The sequence below is a fragment of the Bidens hawaiensis genome, unplaced genomic scaffold (genome assembly GCF_021521415.1).
Source record: "Bidens hawaiensis isolate Kalapana, Puna unplaced genomic scaffold, B.hawaiensis_p1.1 tig00005780_1, whole genome shotgun sequence".
Taxonomy (NCBI): Eukaryota; Viridiplantae; Streptophyta; class Magnoliopsida; order Asterales; family Asteraceae; genus Bidens; species Bidens hawaiensis.
Window position 1 is genome coordinate 879,223 of NW_027491379.1, and position 17,230 is coordinate 896,452.

A 17,230-nucleotide genomic window follows, 5' to 3' on the forward strand; every position below is an offset into this window, starting at 1 on the left:
TATGCATATCCCGATATCATCGTTTGAGAAATTAGCCATTTGGGGTTTGAGTGAATAGAAATGGTGAAAGTTAAGTGAATAAAAATAGTGAAATGTTTGAGTGAATAAAAATGGTGAAGAGTTAGTGGTATTTATTTGTAATAAATTGATTATTAATGGGTGTTTTAACTTCTTCAAAAGTCTCCAACAGCCATATAAACACACGGTAAACATTTGCTACAATTGTAATTCAACAAATTACCCATACAGTTAAGGGTGAGTTTACTACATGATAAACTACTTATAAATCTTACTTACACTAGTGTCTGCCCCCCTCTTATGTACCCACGTGATGTGAGTCCACATGTATTGAAACATCCAAATCAAAGTTATGAGAAACCGTGAAGTTTTACCACCGAAAGGTGATCCAAGAATTTGGTTTTTAAGTTAACCAAGAGCATTAACATCAGTTTGTTTTTGAGGTTTTTGTGAAGTTAACCAAAAGCACAAATACCACAAACATCTTATTAGAGGGGAAGGGGCACTAGTGTGGGTAATGTTTATGGGTTATTTACCACATGAAAAACCCATCCCTAACTATGTGGGTAGTTTGCCAAATTACAATTTGTGGCAAAGGTTTACCACATGGAAAACCCATTGGAGGTTTTTGAAAAATTAAACACCCATTAATATTTCAATGAAATTTTAATTTTAATTACATTTAATTGTTTTTAAATTTAAACAAAAAAAGTTTTAGGGTATTTGTGGGTATGTGTTTCCAGTTATTTTATTAAGGGTATAAATGAAATAATTGTGTATGATTGGTCGGTGCATGGGTACTCCCAGTGAGTGCCCCTCCTCTCTTAGATCGAAACAATGAGCTCACAAGGTGATCCAAGAACTTGGTTTAGAGATTTAAACACATAGAACATATACAAACACACTAAATCATATGGTGGTTTATTTTATTTCTTATATTTGTTTTACTAAGAAGGCGACCGCTCCCAGCCTGATCACCCCATTAGTCCCGATTATTCGAGACTAATAAATTATGGAGATTTTAAATTATATAGGGGTTCTCAACGAATCAAGTTTCAATACTCGAATTATTCGAGATTGTAAATTATGGAGCTAGATTCGAATGCGTTACTGAATTCCACACCCCACACTTCTGGATTTGCGTGGAAATAAGAGGGTGCCTACGTCACATGTTCCACACCATATGATTCAATATACAACACACTTGAAGAGTTGGAAGTTATAGGTACTGAACATACAGGTTCATGTAAATGTTACAACACACATTAAATAATTATCTAATCATTTTCTGAACTTCCAAACTCTGATATGCCCATCAACATGTGTGGTGACAACCTTCTGCATCCCCACAGCTAAACAGCTAATCGACGGTCTGGAAAGCCGGGGTATTAAATCAAAACGCGCATCTTCTGAAACTCTTAATCCTTTCTTTCTGGTAACAGTTGAATGGCAAGTTTCTGAACGATTTAACTTTCTGCTACTTTCATATATTATGCAATTTGACAAAAAATCTCCGGTTTGTGGGTCCACGAAGCGTAGCACACCATCTATTCCTCCCACAGCTAATACCGAAATGTCATCACGCATATGTTGAACTGAAGATATGAGATTTGGACTCACTCGCGCTTCCCATAATTGTTTCATCATCCTGAAAGTGACGAGATATAATTATCTCATTCTTGTTTTCTTAAAACTTTTAATGTTTTTATTTGAACTCTGATATATATGCATACATATATGACATACCTTAGATCCCAAGAAGAAGCCCGCCCTGATCTTGACCCAGAAAATACGATATGTGAACGTGAGCTGTAACACAAGGTGGTCAACCCTGTTACAAAAAGATGCTTTATGAGCTACATGGATATTGTATAGATGAAGCCACGTATTTTTTAAATAAGATTTACAATGTTGTGAATGATAAGTGGTGTAAAGTGAACAAGCTCGGGTAACGAGGCAGAACACGTACTTTGGATGGATTGGGTTGACCAGAAACCCGCTTCTTCTAAAACTTCTAACTTCTTTTAATATATTATATTATATACATTACACTATTTCAACGATAAATTAATGTTTTGAATGCACAAAAATACTATAAGCGATTTCTCCGATGCTTCTTAAAATAACAAGCAAAACAAACTAAATCACATACTAATCAATTCATAGCGTTATACTTAAAAGCAACATCGCCCTGCTGCTTGCAGTGCGCACATATAATGTATATATGTGTGAACCCTCGGGTGGGTGAAATTGCACTAATTTTGACGTTATTTTACTAATCCCGTGAAAAAAACGTTAAAAGTGATGGAAGGTTAATCAAGCATCATGTGGTGGCGTTGATAGCCGAAAGACAAGGGTACATGCACCAATCGGCGGTGTCCCGATGGTTGAGTGTTATGTGCCTTATGTCCAAGGCTTGATGCAAAACTACTATCGAGCTAGGGGTCTCACCGGAAGCAGCCTCTCTATTCCTAAAGGGTAGAGGTAAGGTTGTCTACATCTTACCCTCCTCAGACCCTACCATAGCTTTGCTATTGGTGGGATACACTAAGTACGATGATGATGATACTTAAAAGCAGCAGCAGCAGCAGCAGCAGCATATATGATGCAGAATTCTATTTCTTTGGTACACGATAGGCTACTAGGCTCCAACAACACAGGCATGATCTCGCTCCAAGGGCTCTAAACTTAATGAAGTAAAGTAGGACCTCTTGCGCCGTATTGGAACCACGTTAAATAGCTCTAAACTTATCAGCCGGGCCATGTATCTGTTGTGGTTTTGGGAAGTGAAGAAAAAGCCATCACTTTCCAAAATTTCAAGTCACCAAAATTAAAATTTAAACTCTTGAGCCATTGGTGCGAGATCATGCCTATGTTGTTGGAGCCTACTGTGTGATAACGAAACAGAAATCTGCATCACAGATGATGCTGTTGCTGCTGCTTTCAACTAAACACTTTTGAGTTGATCAGTATGTGATTTAGTATGTTTTGCTTGTTGGTTTAAGGTTTTGTTCATGTAGTGGAATACCAACATAAGTATATGCACTTGGAATTTCAATTTTGCTTGTTTCCTTTAAAGTCGATATTGTTTAATTTATCAGCTTGACTCATTAAAGATAACATATAACCCAAATCGACCCGTTCACAAGTAAACGGGTTAGATTTGCCATCTCTTCAGTTACCACATATTATGGCTTTAACATGGCGAGAAATCAAAGCAAGAAAGCAAAATACACTACAGTATGTTTCAAAATTCATGCAGCAAATTTTCATCAACCGCATTAAGGCATTTGTTATGGAAGAAATGAAACAGACCTGCAAAATCATTAGTCTTCAGTAGTGCTACTTGCTGATCAGACGAAAGATCTGATAAAGCTATATGACCAAAAGATGAACCACCAATAAGCAACTGGTCATCACTTAAAGATAAGCATGTTACGGGCCCATTGTGCATCCTACAATACATCATTACAATAAAAACTTAATATTAATAAACATCTAGCAACTTGAGGTTAAAAGGAGAACATAAAGATGGTTATGGAGGTACTTACTTTATGATTCTAGACCACTTCCTGCCATACATATCAAACACACGAGCTCTCCCGTCTTCGCATCCAATAACAGCTTCTGGATCTACATAGCTACAATGAAAGATGATATGCTCTTTTAAATGTTCTTTTAACACCATGCATTTATAAAGAAAATAATGATAAAATGAAACTGACAAACAACTATTCAGTATTCATGAACAATAGTTTACCACATGCAAGAACTTTTGGGAAATTGACCACTTTGTGAGGAAAATATACTTCTTCTTTCGTTGCGCCTCCATAGGCATATTTGATTTCCTACTAATCCAACAACCTACAAAGATGCAGCCAAATATTAACTAAGAATAAAATAAAAAGGCATGTAGCAAACCAAACCTTGTGAAAAGTTGATGGTTTAAAGGATGAAAATGACTTTGAAATGTACTCGAAAAAGCAACAGAAGGTACCTTACTCTCGTCAAAATTGAAGTCAATCAAGGAGCCTGTTTGTGGAAGATAATACTCAGCTAGACATTTATATCGTTCTACAGACCAAAGACGCATCACCTAGCAAAAATGAAGTTCATGATGTTTAATAAAAGGAATGAATAACTAATACTAATCCAATAGCTTTTTCAAGTCATGTTATTAAAATATCTGCATAGACTCTACCTTTCCACTTCCACCGGTGAGGACCAATCCCGTCTTCATTTTGCACTTGTCAATCCTAATACGAAGCAACTTATAAAATTAAAACTATCATACAATAATGAATCAGCTGAAGAAATTCATGAAGAAATAAAGCTTACCCTTCAGAATGTCCTTTCCATTGATATATGTCAACAAGTCCCGAATGTAATGTTGACCGGTGTTGACTAATAGCCAAGTCCTGAATTTTACCTTTCCAGGTTCCTTCTGAAGACGTAGATACATCAAAAATCCCTCTTTGTTTGCGGTACAAAATCTGGAGTAACTTTGATTTATCAATGACGCCGCTCCTTCACAAAAACATATAATACACGAAGAAATTAAGCCAAATATAATCCGTTTAACAGAAAAGGCTTCAAAAATATAAACTGCTACACCAATGAGAGGCTTAAAAAATATTCTCCACCAACCCTTTCAAAATCATCTTATAGATTTTTGAAAAATTGATTGTTCAATAGAAGTTTTGAGACAATCATGGTATTACTAAATTACTAAACAGACCATTGATATGGATTCTGACATTACACACTGAGTCAACAATGTCCTAGAGTGAAAAGCAATACTTCAACCATGACCCAACAAAGTTTTCAACTAGAATATGATTATATGAAACTGTTAACACACTAGTTTATGGAAATTATTTAACCATATTAGGGAGTGTTGAGAAATTTGCTGGTGTAAACGAGCCGAGCCCGAGCTCGACTAGACTCGAGCTCTTTTTCTAAAACTCGAGCTCCATTCATGAATTGTTTTTTCAAGCTTGGGCTCGTATTTATTTTATTAATCAATTTGTATACGTTTTTTATTATTTTTATATACTTTGAGAAAAGTAGAAAACCCTTATACGAGCAAGAGCTCGGCTATAGCTCGACTATGCAATATAAACACAGGCGTCCAAAAGAGATCAAAGGTAAAAATACTGACTCTGAGCCTGGCTCGTTTTGACTTACGAGAGCTCGAGCTCAGCTCGTGAGTTGTTTTTTCAAGCTCTTTTTCTAAAACTCAACCTCGGCTTTTTTTCAAGCTCAAGCACTCGGCTTGTTTATTATTTATTATTAACTAATTCATATACGTTTTTAATTATTTTTATATACTTAGAAAACCCTTAAAACTGAGCAAAAGCTCGGCTACAGCTCGACTGTGCAGCATAAAACTAATACATAGAAGTCCAAAAGAGGTCAAACCTAAAAATACACAAGGCTCTAGCTCGAGCTTGACAACTAACAAGCTTTATTTAAGGCTCGAAAAAGCTCGGCTAGTTTCGAGCTTTTTATCGATCCAAACTCAAGTAGAAACGGAATCATATGTGGTGTTAAAATAAGCTAACCCTAGAATCTCAATCTCAAATAAGCAATCGCAGACCCTAAAAATACACAAGGCTCGACCTCGTTTCGAGCGATTTTTCAAAAAGCTCGAGCTCGCTGTGAATTGTTTTTTCAAGCTCGGCAGTCAGCTCAGCTCGTCTATTACTTGCTAATGTTTTAAACTATTTATATATATATTTTGATAAAAACCCTTAAACAAGCTAAGCTCGGCTCAAGCTCGTGTGGAACCTAAAACAAACCAAAGCTCAGCTTCTGTGCAGTGTAAAACTAATACATAGAAGTCAAACGTGGCAAAACTAAAAAATATACAAAGCTCGTTAAGCCTCTGTAAACCTAAATGAGCTTCCCATACAAGGCTCAGCTCAAGCTCGTGTGTTACCTTATACGAGCCAAAGCTCGGCTAGAGCTCGACTGTGCAATGTAAAATTAATACATATAGAAGTCCAAATGAGCTCGATAACTAAACGAGTTTTATTTGAGGCTCTCGAAATTTATCGATCCGAATAATATGTGGTGGTTAAATAAAAATAATTAATACTAGAATCTCAATCGGAATCTGAAATAAGAAATCGCAAACCCTAGAAAATATAACAATAAATTAATAATAATATAGATGATGATGATGATGATGATACCATGACTTGCAGACGGCGGTGCAGCGAATGAGATGGATGAGATCAAGGAAGGAGAACACGGTGCACATGATGTCATCATTCAAGCCTTCAATACTCCTACGCGTGTTCGCCGGTGAAGAAGAAGATGATGATGTCCTCCGGTCCATTACTCTTCAAACAGACCCGACGATGAGTAGTGGTAGTCGTTTGGATGGTCTCGTTTCTCCAATCTGGTCAAACTATACTGTACGGTCACAAAAACGGGTTATTTTGACGTAACAATTAGTACTTGGTGGGACGAAAACCCATATAGTTTGAGATTTAAACCGACAATCTTGCACAAGTGTTTTGAATTGTGCCGTTAAAAAATTTTATAATTTTATTTTCTAAAAAGAAATATGTCATTTATACGAAATTCTTATTCTGTCGTTTTAGGCTTAATAAAATCTTTTTGTTGATCATTCAAAAATACTATGAATTATCAAAATTTTCAGCTAAATTATGAAACTTTTAACACCTGATTTATGGAAAATATTTTAACTAGATGAAGACATATTGAGAAATGGGTATTGCTTATAAATGTCACACTCACATTGAAGTTGGTATAGTATCTTCTCATTTCCTTATATTATGAGGCTATTTGTTGTGGATCCATTTTCAAGCGTTATACTCCATGACAACAACCAAAACAGGCGCCAATCCACAACGCCACCAAGTTATTGCTAGGCGTTATTCCCTTTTAACCCTCCAACGCCGTTCTCGTTGCAACGTTATCAGTTTATGGTCGATGAGATCCACTTTAAACTCACCAATCATATTCAATCACAACTTGTAACTAGCTAGTTAATCTACAAGGCCCAAGTTTAAAGGTGTGCCAGTTAAACCCCATCGTCTACGTGACAAATGTGATGTTTTAACTGGCACATGTTGGTTAGCTCATAACGCATAATTTGGTTTAGACCTTTATTTTGCAATAAAAATAAATAACATTGTAATCAATAGTGTATGTTCTTTTTTATCGTGTGTTTTAAGTACGGGTTCATATCCATATGCATCAATTTTTGCTTGTCCATGTGTGAAAATTAATTAATTGAGATGATCTACTTAACTTTCTTTATTTACAAAGAAACCAGACAAAAGTTGAAAGCTTGGTTGAAAAAGATTAAACACAAATGTTTTGAAGTTAGTTTTTATAAATGTTATGAAAAAAAAATATATAAGACGAAAATAAGTTTGATGGCCATAGTAAAAAAAAGCAATATGTTCAACAAGTCGGTTTTTAATAGATATATAATATTATCAAATTTATTTTTTTATTTTTATTAGTGATTACTTGTTTAGAGTTTGGAACCCTGAACAGACTGCCGGTGATAAGCCGGAGGAAGGTGAGGATGACGTCAAGTCATCATGCCCCTTATGCCCTGGGCGACACACGTGCTACAATGGCCGGGACAAAGGATCACGATCAATGCATTTATATTTCGATTATGGCATACTGTATATGTTTTCATGACTTTAAATATTCATAATTTAAATTACTATTCACCCGTGTTTTTCTTTTTTCTTTAATCACTTCCGAAATATATTTTGTCCCTTCGAATATAACATTGCGACATACTTAATTTATCTATGTCAAAAAGCATCCGACCTCAACATAATCCCTTGGAAAAATCACCAAGCCTGCGTGTAATCAGACACAAATTATAAACATATCAATAAAAGTTTAATGTAGAAACATTTTAAAATAGTAAAACTTGCTTTTAAAGGTTATATCATCAGGGGCATATTGGACATTTTGTCTCTCCAAAAAGCAAAAAACATTTTTAAGAAGCAATCCCAAACACCCCTCAGGGGCATATTGGACATTTTGTCTCTCCAAAAAGCAAAAAAACATTTTTAAGAAGCAATCCCAAACACCCCTAGTTGTATAGCCCTATACGGCTCATATAAGGACTATACAGTACTATGGAATAAAACCTGACACTCCTGATTGAAAATGACTTGACTCTGCACCTATACGATTGGTATAGACTCTATACAAGTACTATGGAATAAAACATTTTTAAGAAGCCATCCCAAAAAGCAATCCCAAACACCCCTAGTTGTATAGCCCTATACGGCTCATATAAGGACTATACAGTACTATGGAATAAAACCTGACACTCCTGATTGAAAATGACTTGACTCTGCACCTATACGATTGGTATAGACTCTATACAAGTTGTATACGCTCTCCTGGTGTTTGAATAACCTTCCTAGTGTGTATAACCCAAGCCAAAATAAAATTATTACAAAGTTCATGGGCCATAAAACAAAGTTCATGGGCTATAATAATTCCATAATAATACAAAGTTATTATCTCTTGGTCCATCCCAAACTCAAACTGAAGCCCTATTATTTTCAGTGTCTGCTCAACGACACAACACAACACAACACAACACAACACACCCTAAAACCTTCTTCTGTCAAGCAGAAACAAAAAAACAGTCTTTGAATAATAATATTATCATCATGGGTGTAATTGAAGAAGACGCTCCAGTGAAGTCTGCTGTTGATAGTTTCAACTACTTCCTGAGTTTCTCAAGGTCTCTTTTTTACATTTACTTAAATGCTTCATTTTTACTCATTTTAATTAAAGCTTTTGATTTTCATAAATGTTATATGATTTTCTCGATGTTGTTAGCTGTTACAAAATATATGGGTGTGTGTTCACGGGTTGGTGGGTCTAACCCGACACGATCATTGTGTTAGACATGTTAACCCGACCCGTATTTTCGCGGGTTGACCCGAACACGACCCGTTTGACCCATTTTTTTTTTTATTTCTTTATTTTTTTCATATTTATTTGAACATTTGATTCTCATACATGTTATGATTTTCTGGATGTTGTTACTTGTTACAAACAGGGATGTTAAATGGGTCGTGTTCGCGGTTCTAGCCCGAAACAGACCCAGAACATGATAATCGTGTTAAGACTCGTGAACACGAACTTGACTCATATTTTCGCGGGTTTACCCGAACACGACCTGTTTGACCGACCCGAAAGGTTTTTTTTTTTAATAATATTTTTTTTGTTTACATATTCATTTGGGCATTTGATTCTCATACATGTTATGATTTCTTGGATGTTGTTACAAATAGGGGGTGTAAAACGGGTCGTGTTTGCGGGTTGGTGGTCAAACCCGAACATGATAATCGTGTAAGACTCGTGAACATGAACTTGACTTGTATTTTCGTGGGTTGACCCGAACATGACCCGTTTGAGCTGAAGTCCTTGTATTTTTTTATTGTTTTTGTGTGTTTATAGTTTTATACTGTTCATTTACATTTTACACCAAAAAAAATACTAACTTAAATAAAACAACTACATTTTTGTTGTGAGATCTAAAATACATTTCAAGTAAAAACAGGTTAAACGGGTCAACCCGTGGACCTGGCTCATTTAGCTAAACGGGTCAACCTGTGAACCTGACTCATTTAGCTAAACGGGTCATGGGTTCGACTTGAACTGACCCTGACCTGTTTATACCAAACTCAAACCTGTGAATATTGTGTTAGGTTACTTGTCGTGTCAGCAATTCACCCCTCTAGTTACAAATATTACATAGGGATGAACATATTTTTGAATTATGAGTTTTGCAAACTGTTATGTGCTAACTTTTGGAGTTGCAGGTGAGAGGTTTGCAGAAGCAACATTTGGACTCGTTTAATTATTTTGTTGGGACCGAAATAAAGAAGATTGTTCGCGCAAATAACCTCGTAACAGCTAAACTTGATCCTAAGGTCTACCTCAAGTAAGACAGTCAAATTCTTGTAATTTATGAGCATTTAATTTCCAATGCTACAAATTCTCGTAGATTATGAACATTTAAACTCTTTTATTTGTAACGTGTTACAGATATACAGACGTTTGGATCGGGAGGCCTTCTGAGGTTGTTGACGGGGTCACCGACTCATTGACCTCTCAAAATTGTCGTCTAGCTGATAAGACGTAAGCTAGTTGTTTAGTTCACGCACATGTCATAAAATAGACGTAATAATTGATTTTACATCTGTAGGTATTCTGCTCCGATATATGTGAACATTGAGTATTGCAATGGTAACGATTCTCGTATGTTGATGAAGGTATGTTTTAAATCTGTTGATAATATTAGAAACCTTAGTTTCTAGATACGATATATAAATTTCTTTCATATGATGTTGCAGAGAGACGTGATTATCGGAAGGATGCCGATTATGTTAAGGAGTCTTTCGTGTGTTCTTCATGGAAAAGATGAAGATGAACTAGCAAGACTTGGTCTGTATGCTAAACTGTAGTCTATTTATATGCACTCGAGTCGATGTCATCAACTTATTGTAACAATAATATTTTGTTCATGTTTTTGTTAGGTGAATGCCCGCTTGACCCAGGCGGATATTTTGTTGTGAAAGGAAATGAAAAGGTGAAAGCTTTTTATTTTATTTTATCATAAACGTGAATACTTTTAGCATTCAACAATCTCATGTCTTTATGGATGTTACTAATAATATATAGTTATTTTTTGGTGATTTTTTCAGGTGATTTTAATTCAAGAACAGCTTTCAAAGAACAGGATAATTATAGACTCAGATAAGAAAGGCTGGTGAGTTCTGTTTTTTTCTTTTTTTTTAAATTAATTTTTTTCAAGACATGTATGCCTTTTTGTTTATTTTCTTATTTCCTTTTAACATATTCCTTTTTTTATACAGCATTCAGGCATCCGTGATGAGCAGCACAGCTATGACGAAAAGTAAAACAATTATAAGAATGGAGAAAGAGAAAATTTATTTGGTTTTGAACGCATTTACTTCCAGGGTACGCGCTCTTCCAAATTTTGCGTATATATTTTTTTAAAAGATAAATAGTTATCACCTTCTACGTGACTAATTAACGTTGTTTATTGTTAAACTCTAGGTTCCTATTATGTCAGTCATGAAAGCTATGGGTATGGAATCCGATCAGGAAGTTGTACAAATGCTTGGTAGGGATCCTCAGTATGCTACTCTGCTTCTACCGTCTATTGAAGTAAGCTATCCTCAGTATGCTAATTTTCTCGTACTAAAACCGGACTGTTTTCTAAATTAGTTGACAATCAATTTGCTAGTTGGTTTGTCAAACAAAGTTTTGGAAACTAGTAAAGCAAACTAAATACAATCATATACATGACATTTTATGCATTTTCACTTTGTCAAATTTCAGGATTCTGCAAGTCTTGGCATCTATACGCAACAGGACGCTTTGGATTTTCTTGAAAAGAAGGTAAGACTTGACTGTCAACATTTAGTAGAAAGTTTGATTACTTTCCAACTTATTCTGTATTATTATCATTATGTTTATCACGATTATTCATGTTTTGGATGCAGCGTAAGAAGTCAATGTATAGGTATGGTAAGGTATGTGTCATTATATTCTCTCCTTTTTGAAGACATATAGTTATTTATGTATTTTTAAAGTTAGAATTATAGTGTAACATTTACTCTTTTTTTTTGTTTAGGATGAGGGAGCTTGGGGTGTTCTTCGGGATTTATTTATTCCCAATATTCCGGTGAGTTGAATCACTCTTTGATGAATTGTAAGATATTTAATTTATCGTCACAACTTTATAATATCTCTTTCTAGGTCCGCGAAAATAATCTTTATCCCAAATGCGTATATGTTGTGGTGATGATGAGATGCATGATGGATGCGATTTTAAATCAAGACACAATGGACGACAAAGTAAGTTTGAGCCTAAACCACCTTTCATGTATAGATGCATATATGCGTGTTTTCTACTACTTGACTGAAGGTGATTTTACAGGATTATGTCGGCAATAAAAGATTAGAGCTTTCAGGGCAACTGTTAGCTCTTTTATTTGAGGCAAGTGATTCTTTATTATTATTATCAACATCAATGTTAACTATGTGTGATATCTGGTTATACGTGACGTCATGTTTCAGGACTTATTCAAGTCAATGAATGACACGCTAAAGTTGACTGTGGATAAAGTTCTAAATAAGAACGCTCGTTCAAGCCGGTTTGATATAACACAGGTATGTCAACTTTGATTAAACAGGAACGGTGTCAATCTTTTAACCCTTTATTTTATTCGTGTTCAGTTAATGGCGAAAGATGGTATTACTAATGGCTTGGAACGCAGCCTCTCTACGGGAAACTGGGATGCCAGTCGGTTTAAAATGCACCGAAAAGGCATTACTCAGGTGCTTTGTTTTCTTTGCTTTAAGATTAGTTATGAATTTTTTATTTACCTGTCATATAAAACTAAAAATGCACTTGTAACAGATTGTTACACGACTATCGTACATTGGAGCCTTCGGTGCCATGACAAAAATTTCCCCACAGTTTGAAAAGTCGAGGAAAGTTAGCGGGCCTCGGGCTTTGCAACCTAGCCAGGTAGGCCCAATATTAATCTTGAACTCACTTTGTTTGATCAAATTGTAATTAGTTGTATTTACGTGTGTTGAAATTTTCGTTTATAGTGGGGTATGCTTTGCCCGTGCGACACTCCTGAAGGTGAAGCTTGTGGGCTGGTGAAAAATCTGGCGTTGATGACCCACGTTACGACTGATGAAGAGGAAGGCCCGATTATGTCATTGGTATTTCTTTGTTTTTTTTCTTATCTATTCGTTATTTTTAATATTTTGTAAATCATATCTATATTGTTAATTTGTTATTTATCTTTTTTTCTTTTTTTTTACAGTGTTACTGCTTGGGAGTTGAGGACTTGTCACTATCTGGTGAAGAACTTCATTCGCCAGATTCATTTCTCGTTATATTAAACGGTCTTATTCTGGGCAAGCATAGGAAGCCACAGGTTCTGTTCATAAATTTTGCTACTTTATATTATTATTCATTACTTAAGTTATGCCATATGTTTGATATTTAAATACTGCTTTTGAAAGACTTTGTAGCTTTTTGCAAATGGAATGAGAAAGCTACGGAGGTCGGGTAAAGTAGGTGATTTTGTAAGCATATACGTCCATGAGAAACAAGTAAGCTCTTTGAACTTGCAATCATTAGTTTACACACATTCAAAAGTATATGTCATTATTTAAGTTTGCTTTAGTAAACATATGCTATTGTCTTAGTTTTTAAATTCTTTGTTGGCAGCGTTGTGTTTATATTGCTTCAGACGGTGGTCGTGTTTGTCGGCCACTTGTAATTGCTGACAGTGGTGTATCAAGGATCAAGCATCATCACATGCAAGAGTTGAAATTAAGCTGCTTAAAACACAAATTTTGTTTCCTATCTATACAAATTTCGAACACTTATTTAATTCTCTTTTCTTTTAAAGGACGGAGTTCGCAATTTCGACAGCTTCTTACGAGAAGGACTGCTAGAGTATCTTGATGTCAATGAAGAGAATAATGCTCTGGTACGCCAAATTCTTATTAATTGGAAATTGAAAATTATTTATTGATTTCATAACTTGTTTTCTTACTTGGTGTTATGATTGATAGATTGCTTTATATGAAGGAGAGGCTACCCGTGATACAACTCATATTGAAATAGAACCTTTCACAATCTTAGGTGCTTGTGCCGGGCTGATTCCTTATCTTCACCATAATCAGTCCCCGAGAAATACTTATCAGGTTTTTACATCTTATTATTGTGAAATTTTGGACCTTTAAAACTCTGATTGCGTTAGGTTTGATGACTATGCGTTTTCTTTTTGTTTCTTTAGTGTGCTATGGGAAAGCAAGCAATGGGTAATATTGCATATAACCAAGTATGGCTTTTTATTTATTGTGGAAATTTATTTTTTAGTTGGTTTGGTTATATATTATAGATATTTACTTAAGTTTATTATTTTTTAAAATGAAGCTATGTCGGATGGATACATTGATCTACCTTCTGGTTTATCCTCAACGACCGTTATTGACAACGAGAACAATTGAGCTGGTCAGTATTATTCTTACTCACCAGACTAATTTAGAATTTTTGATTTTTTAGTTTGTAAAACTCAATATATTTTTTTTTCAGATTAAATATGATAAGCTTGGAGCAGGTCAAAATGCGACTGTTGCAGTTATGAGTTACAGCGGTTACGACATTGAGGATGCCATAGTCATGAATAAAGCTTCTCTGGATCGTGGTTTTGGTCGTTGTATTGTTATGAAAAAGTAATTATCAAATAACCTTTTTCAGTTATTCTGTTTTATTCGGTTATCGAAGTTGCTTATTATTTGCATGTACAGGATGTCTTCTATGTTTCAGAAGTATGAGCATGTATCTGACCGAATGGTTTCGCCTAACAAATCCAATAACGATCCCGAGAAGATGCAGGTGTTTGCATAGTTTTAATTAAACAATGTTTAATTATAGTCATTTTGTGAACAACTGATGGACTTGATTTTGTGTAGATTTTGGATCATGATGGACTTGCTTCTCCCGGTGAAATTATGAGACATCAAGATATTTATCTCCAGAAAGAGGTCCCGGTAGATCCGAAGACCAAGTCACATCCGTCACAAATGTGAGTTGACTGACTATAATATTAGTAACTTTATTATTTTGCTATTATGATAGTTATAAATAATATTGTTATTAATTGTTACATCCAGTCAATATAGACCAAATAGACAAACCTGCAAAGGTGTAGAAGGGGAGCCAGTTGTTGTGAACAGAGTGGCTTTATGCTCTGATAAGAAACAAAATTTAGTTGTCAAATTCATGGTTCGTCATACTCGTAGGCCCGAGGTAAAAGTTTATGATCTTAAAACACCTATGCATATCTTTTTTCAAATTTATAGTTTTATGTACGCTTATTATTTAATTCGTTCAGGTTGGTGACAAATTCAGTAGCAGACACGGTCAAAAAGGTGTTTGTGGGACCATTGTTCAACAAGAAGATTTTCCTTTCTCGGAGCGTGGCATATGCCCTGATTTGATTATGAATCCTTATGGATTTCCAAGGTAGGAACGTTGACACGTTGACTTTTTTTTTAAAAAAAAAAGTAAACTGTTTTGACTATTTGTTTATCGAATGTGCAGTCGAATGACGGTTGGGAAGATGATAGAGCTTATTGGAAGTAAGGCTGGTGTTTCATGTGGCAGATTTCATTATGGAAGTGCATTTGGAGAACCGAGTGGTCACGCAGACAAAGTTGAAGACATAAGGTATAGTATAATATGTTCTCTCATCTAGATAGTTTTATCGATTATCGTAAGTTAATATAATTGCACGCGTTAGATGACGTTTTATATCGTAAACAGTGCGACCCTTGTGAAGCATGGATTTAGCTATAACGGGAAAGATTTCCTATATTCAGGTTTTTATCTTCTTTTTGCACATTATTTTGCTACACTACAAAGGAGATTAATATATCATTATTGTATTTCAGGTATCACTGGTTCGCCACTACAAGCGTATATATTCATGGGGCCGATATACTACCAGAAACTAAAGCACATGGTAATTGATTAAATAATAATATATTATTTGTTTCTTTATAGTAGTTGCAAATGACTAATTGTGATCTATACAACAAGGTTCTTGATAAAATGCATGCCCGAGGCATGGGCCCACGGCAACTGATAACGAGACAGCCCACACAAGGGAGAAGTAGAAGCGGAGGTGAGAATAATAATTGTGACCCTTTTGATATAATATGTTTGACTTTACATCGTCTATTCGTTTTTGATAATAATTGTGATTAATACCTAGGTCTGCAAGTCGGTGTAATGGAACGGGATTGTTTAATTGCTTATGGAACGAGTAATTTAATTTATGAGCGGTTAATGATCTCTAGTGACCCGTTTGAAGTCAAGGTACATAACATATGTTCAATATTTGTTTTTAATGATGTCATAATATTTACGCTTTATTATTGTTTGTTACCTAACAGGTTTGTAGAAAGTGCGGGTTAATGGGATACATAAATTATCAAACGAAAACCAAGGTTTGTTCCACATGCAAGAACGGAGATAATATGTCGGCCATGAAACTACCATACGCTTGCAAGCTTTTATTTCAGGTAAATCCAAAAATTTAGTGGTTTCGGTTTTGCTTTAATAATTGGATGGTATTAAGTATTAACTATTAACTCTTTGTTTGCTCGTTGCAGGAACTCCAGTCGATGAATGTAGTTCCACGTTTGAAGTTGGCTGATTTATGATAAGGTCATCGCGAGTAAAACTAGTTTTAAGTATAGAATTCGTTTGTTCGGTTGAAGTTAAACAAACACGAACCCACATTTTTTTATTGGTGGTTGGTTTGTTTTGTTGGTAGCTTTGCACGATAATTAGTGTTCGGGATTTACTGAAATATCATAGTTATTTTCTACTGCTCTCTTGGTAGGACTTTATCAGTCAACTTTACACATCTAAAACCCATCGTAACGATTCCGAAAAAAAAAGAAAATTTGTTCTTCGATGGATAATTTACTTGGTTAACATACATGAAAAGTTACTTATTAAACAAACTGATAGACAAGGTTAGGGTTCGATCCCTATTTATATATGATACGTGAAAAGAACATTAAATTGGGATCGAGCCCTAACCTTACACGTAAAAGTTAAAAGAAACGTCTGACTCCTTCATGTTTGTTACACTTGGCTCGAGAATATAGTAACTGTATTTAATTATGAAGGTTGGCTAGACACCAACAAGCAATTAATTAACATCTAAGCGTGACTTTTACAACCATAGAACTTAAATATTTAAATCCCAAAGCAAACAAAACGAGCTCTCTTATCGAAAAATGGACATTCATGATCAATTCATTAACGCATGATAAAAAGAAATTAAAACAAGTAACCAAAAGTACAAGTGCACATGACTACATGAGTAACGTTTTCCCTCTTTCATAACAAGGCTAAGAAGCTGAAAGCGACCTGAAATATAATTAAATAAACCATCTACATTATATTGAGGTATTGAGATAATTTAAATTTATCATGATTTAATACTTATAAAAACAAACTTGAAACAAAACAATTTTTCAATCAATGAGTTAGATTCATTTTTACCATTCTCATTTTTGTTATACTTTATATTTTAGCTTTACTCTTATG

General features: G+C 34.9%; 1 protein-coding gene and 1 pseudogene across 2 annotated transcripts; one reads left to right on the forward strand and one right to left on the reverse strand.

Moving 5' to 3' along the window:
* Nucleotides 1-1,188: 1,188 nt before the first annotated feature.
* On the reverse strand, nucleotides 1,189-6,372 carry LOC143630723 (F-box/WD-40 repeat-containing protein At3g52030-like). The gene is made up of 9 exons (XM_077099652.1): nucleotides 6,216-6,372; nucleotides 4,357-4,545; nucleotides 4,220-4,274; nucleotides 4,016-4,114; nucleotides 3,779-3,882; nucleotides 3,570-3,659; nucleotides 3,334-3,473; nucleotides 1,765-1,849; nucleotides 1,189-1,666 (listed from the first exon to the last, which is right to left on the reverse strand). Exons 1-9 carry the CDS (start codon nucleotides 6,359-6,361, stop codon nucleotides 1,300-1,302), a joined length of 1,275 nt encoding a protein of 424 aa, XP_076955767.1. The 5' UTR covers nucleotides 6,362-6,372; the 3' UTR covers nucleotides 1,189-1,299.
* Nucleotides 6,373-8,705: 2,333 nt separating this feature from the next.
* On the forward strand, nucleotides 8,706-16,551 carry LOC143630675 (DNA-directed RNA polymerase III subunit 2-like; annotated as a pseudogene). The gene is made up of 37 exons (XR_013153218.1): nucleotides 8,706-8,779; nucleotides 9,867-9,988; nucleotides 10,093-10,185; nucleotides 10,253-10,319; nucleotides 10,401-10,491; nucleotides 10,584-10,636; nucleotides 10,752-10,816; nucleotides 10,923-11,028; nucleotides 11,128-11,238; nucleotides 11,413-11,472; nucleotides 11,577-11,606; nucleotides 11,708-11,758; nucleotides 11,833-11,931; nucleotides 12,014-12,073; nucleotides 12,154-12,246; nucleotides 12,313-12,414; nucleotides 12,497-12,607; nucleotides 12,694-12,810; nucleotides 12,915-13,028; nucleotides 13,126-13,206; nucleotides 13,325-13,429; nucleotides 13,509-13,589; nucleotides 13,675-13,806; nucleotides 13,899-13,943; nucleotides 14,039-14,116; nucleotides 14,198-14,337; nucleotides 14,413-14,500; nucleotides 14,578-14,690; nucleotides 14,779-14,914; nucleotides 15,000-15,130; nucleotides 15,209-15,334; nucleotides 15,431-15,486; nucleotides 15,559-15,629; nucleotides 15,707-15,791; nucleotides 15,882-15,985; nucleotides 16,063-16,191; nucleotides 16,282-16,551. The product of XR_013153218.1 is annotated as a DNA-directed RNA polymerase III subunit 2-like (transcript).
* Nucleotides 16,552-17,230: the final 679 nt, after the last annotated feature.

Bases quoted from the DNA above. Each gene is read 5' to 3' on its own strand.
- LOC143630723 (XM_077099652.1), bottom strand. From the start codon at position 6,361: ATGGACCGGAGGACATCATCATCTTCTTCTTCACCGGCGAACACGCGT. The intron at 4,115-4,219 runs GTAGAGTCTATG...CATTTTTGCTAG, and splicing joins TCACCGGTGGAAGTGGAAAG to GTGATGCGTCTTTGGTCTGT. The intron at 3,660-3,778 runs GTAAACTATTGT...CTTTCATTGTAG, and splicing joins CCCAAAAGTTCTTGCATGTG to CTATGTAGATCCAGAAGCTG.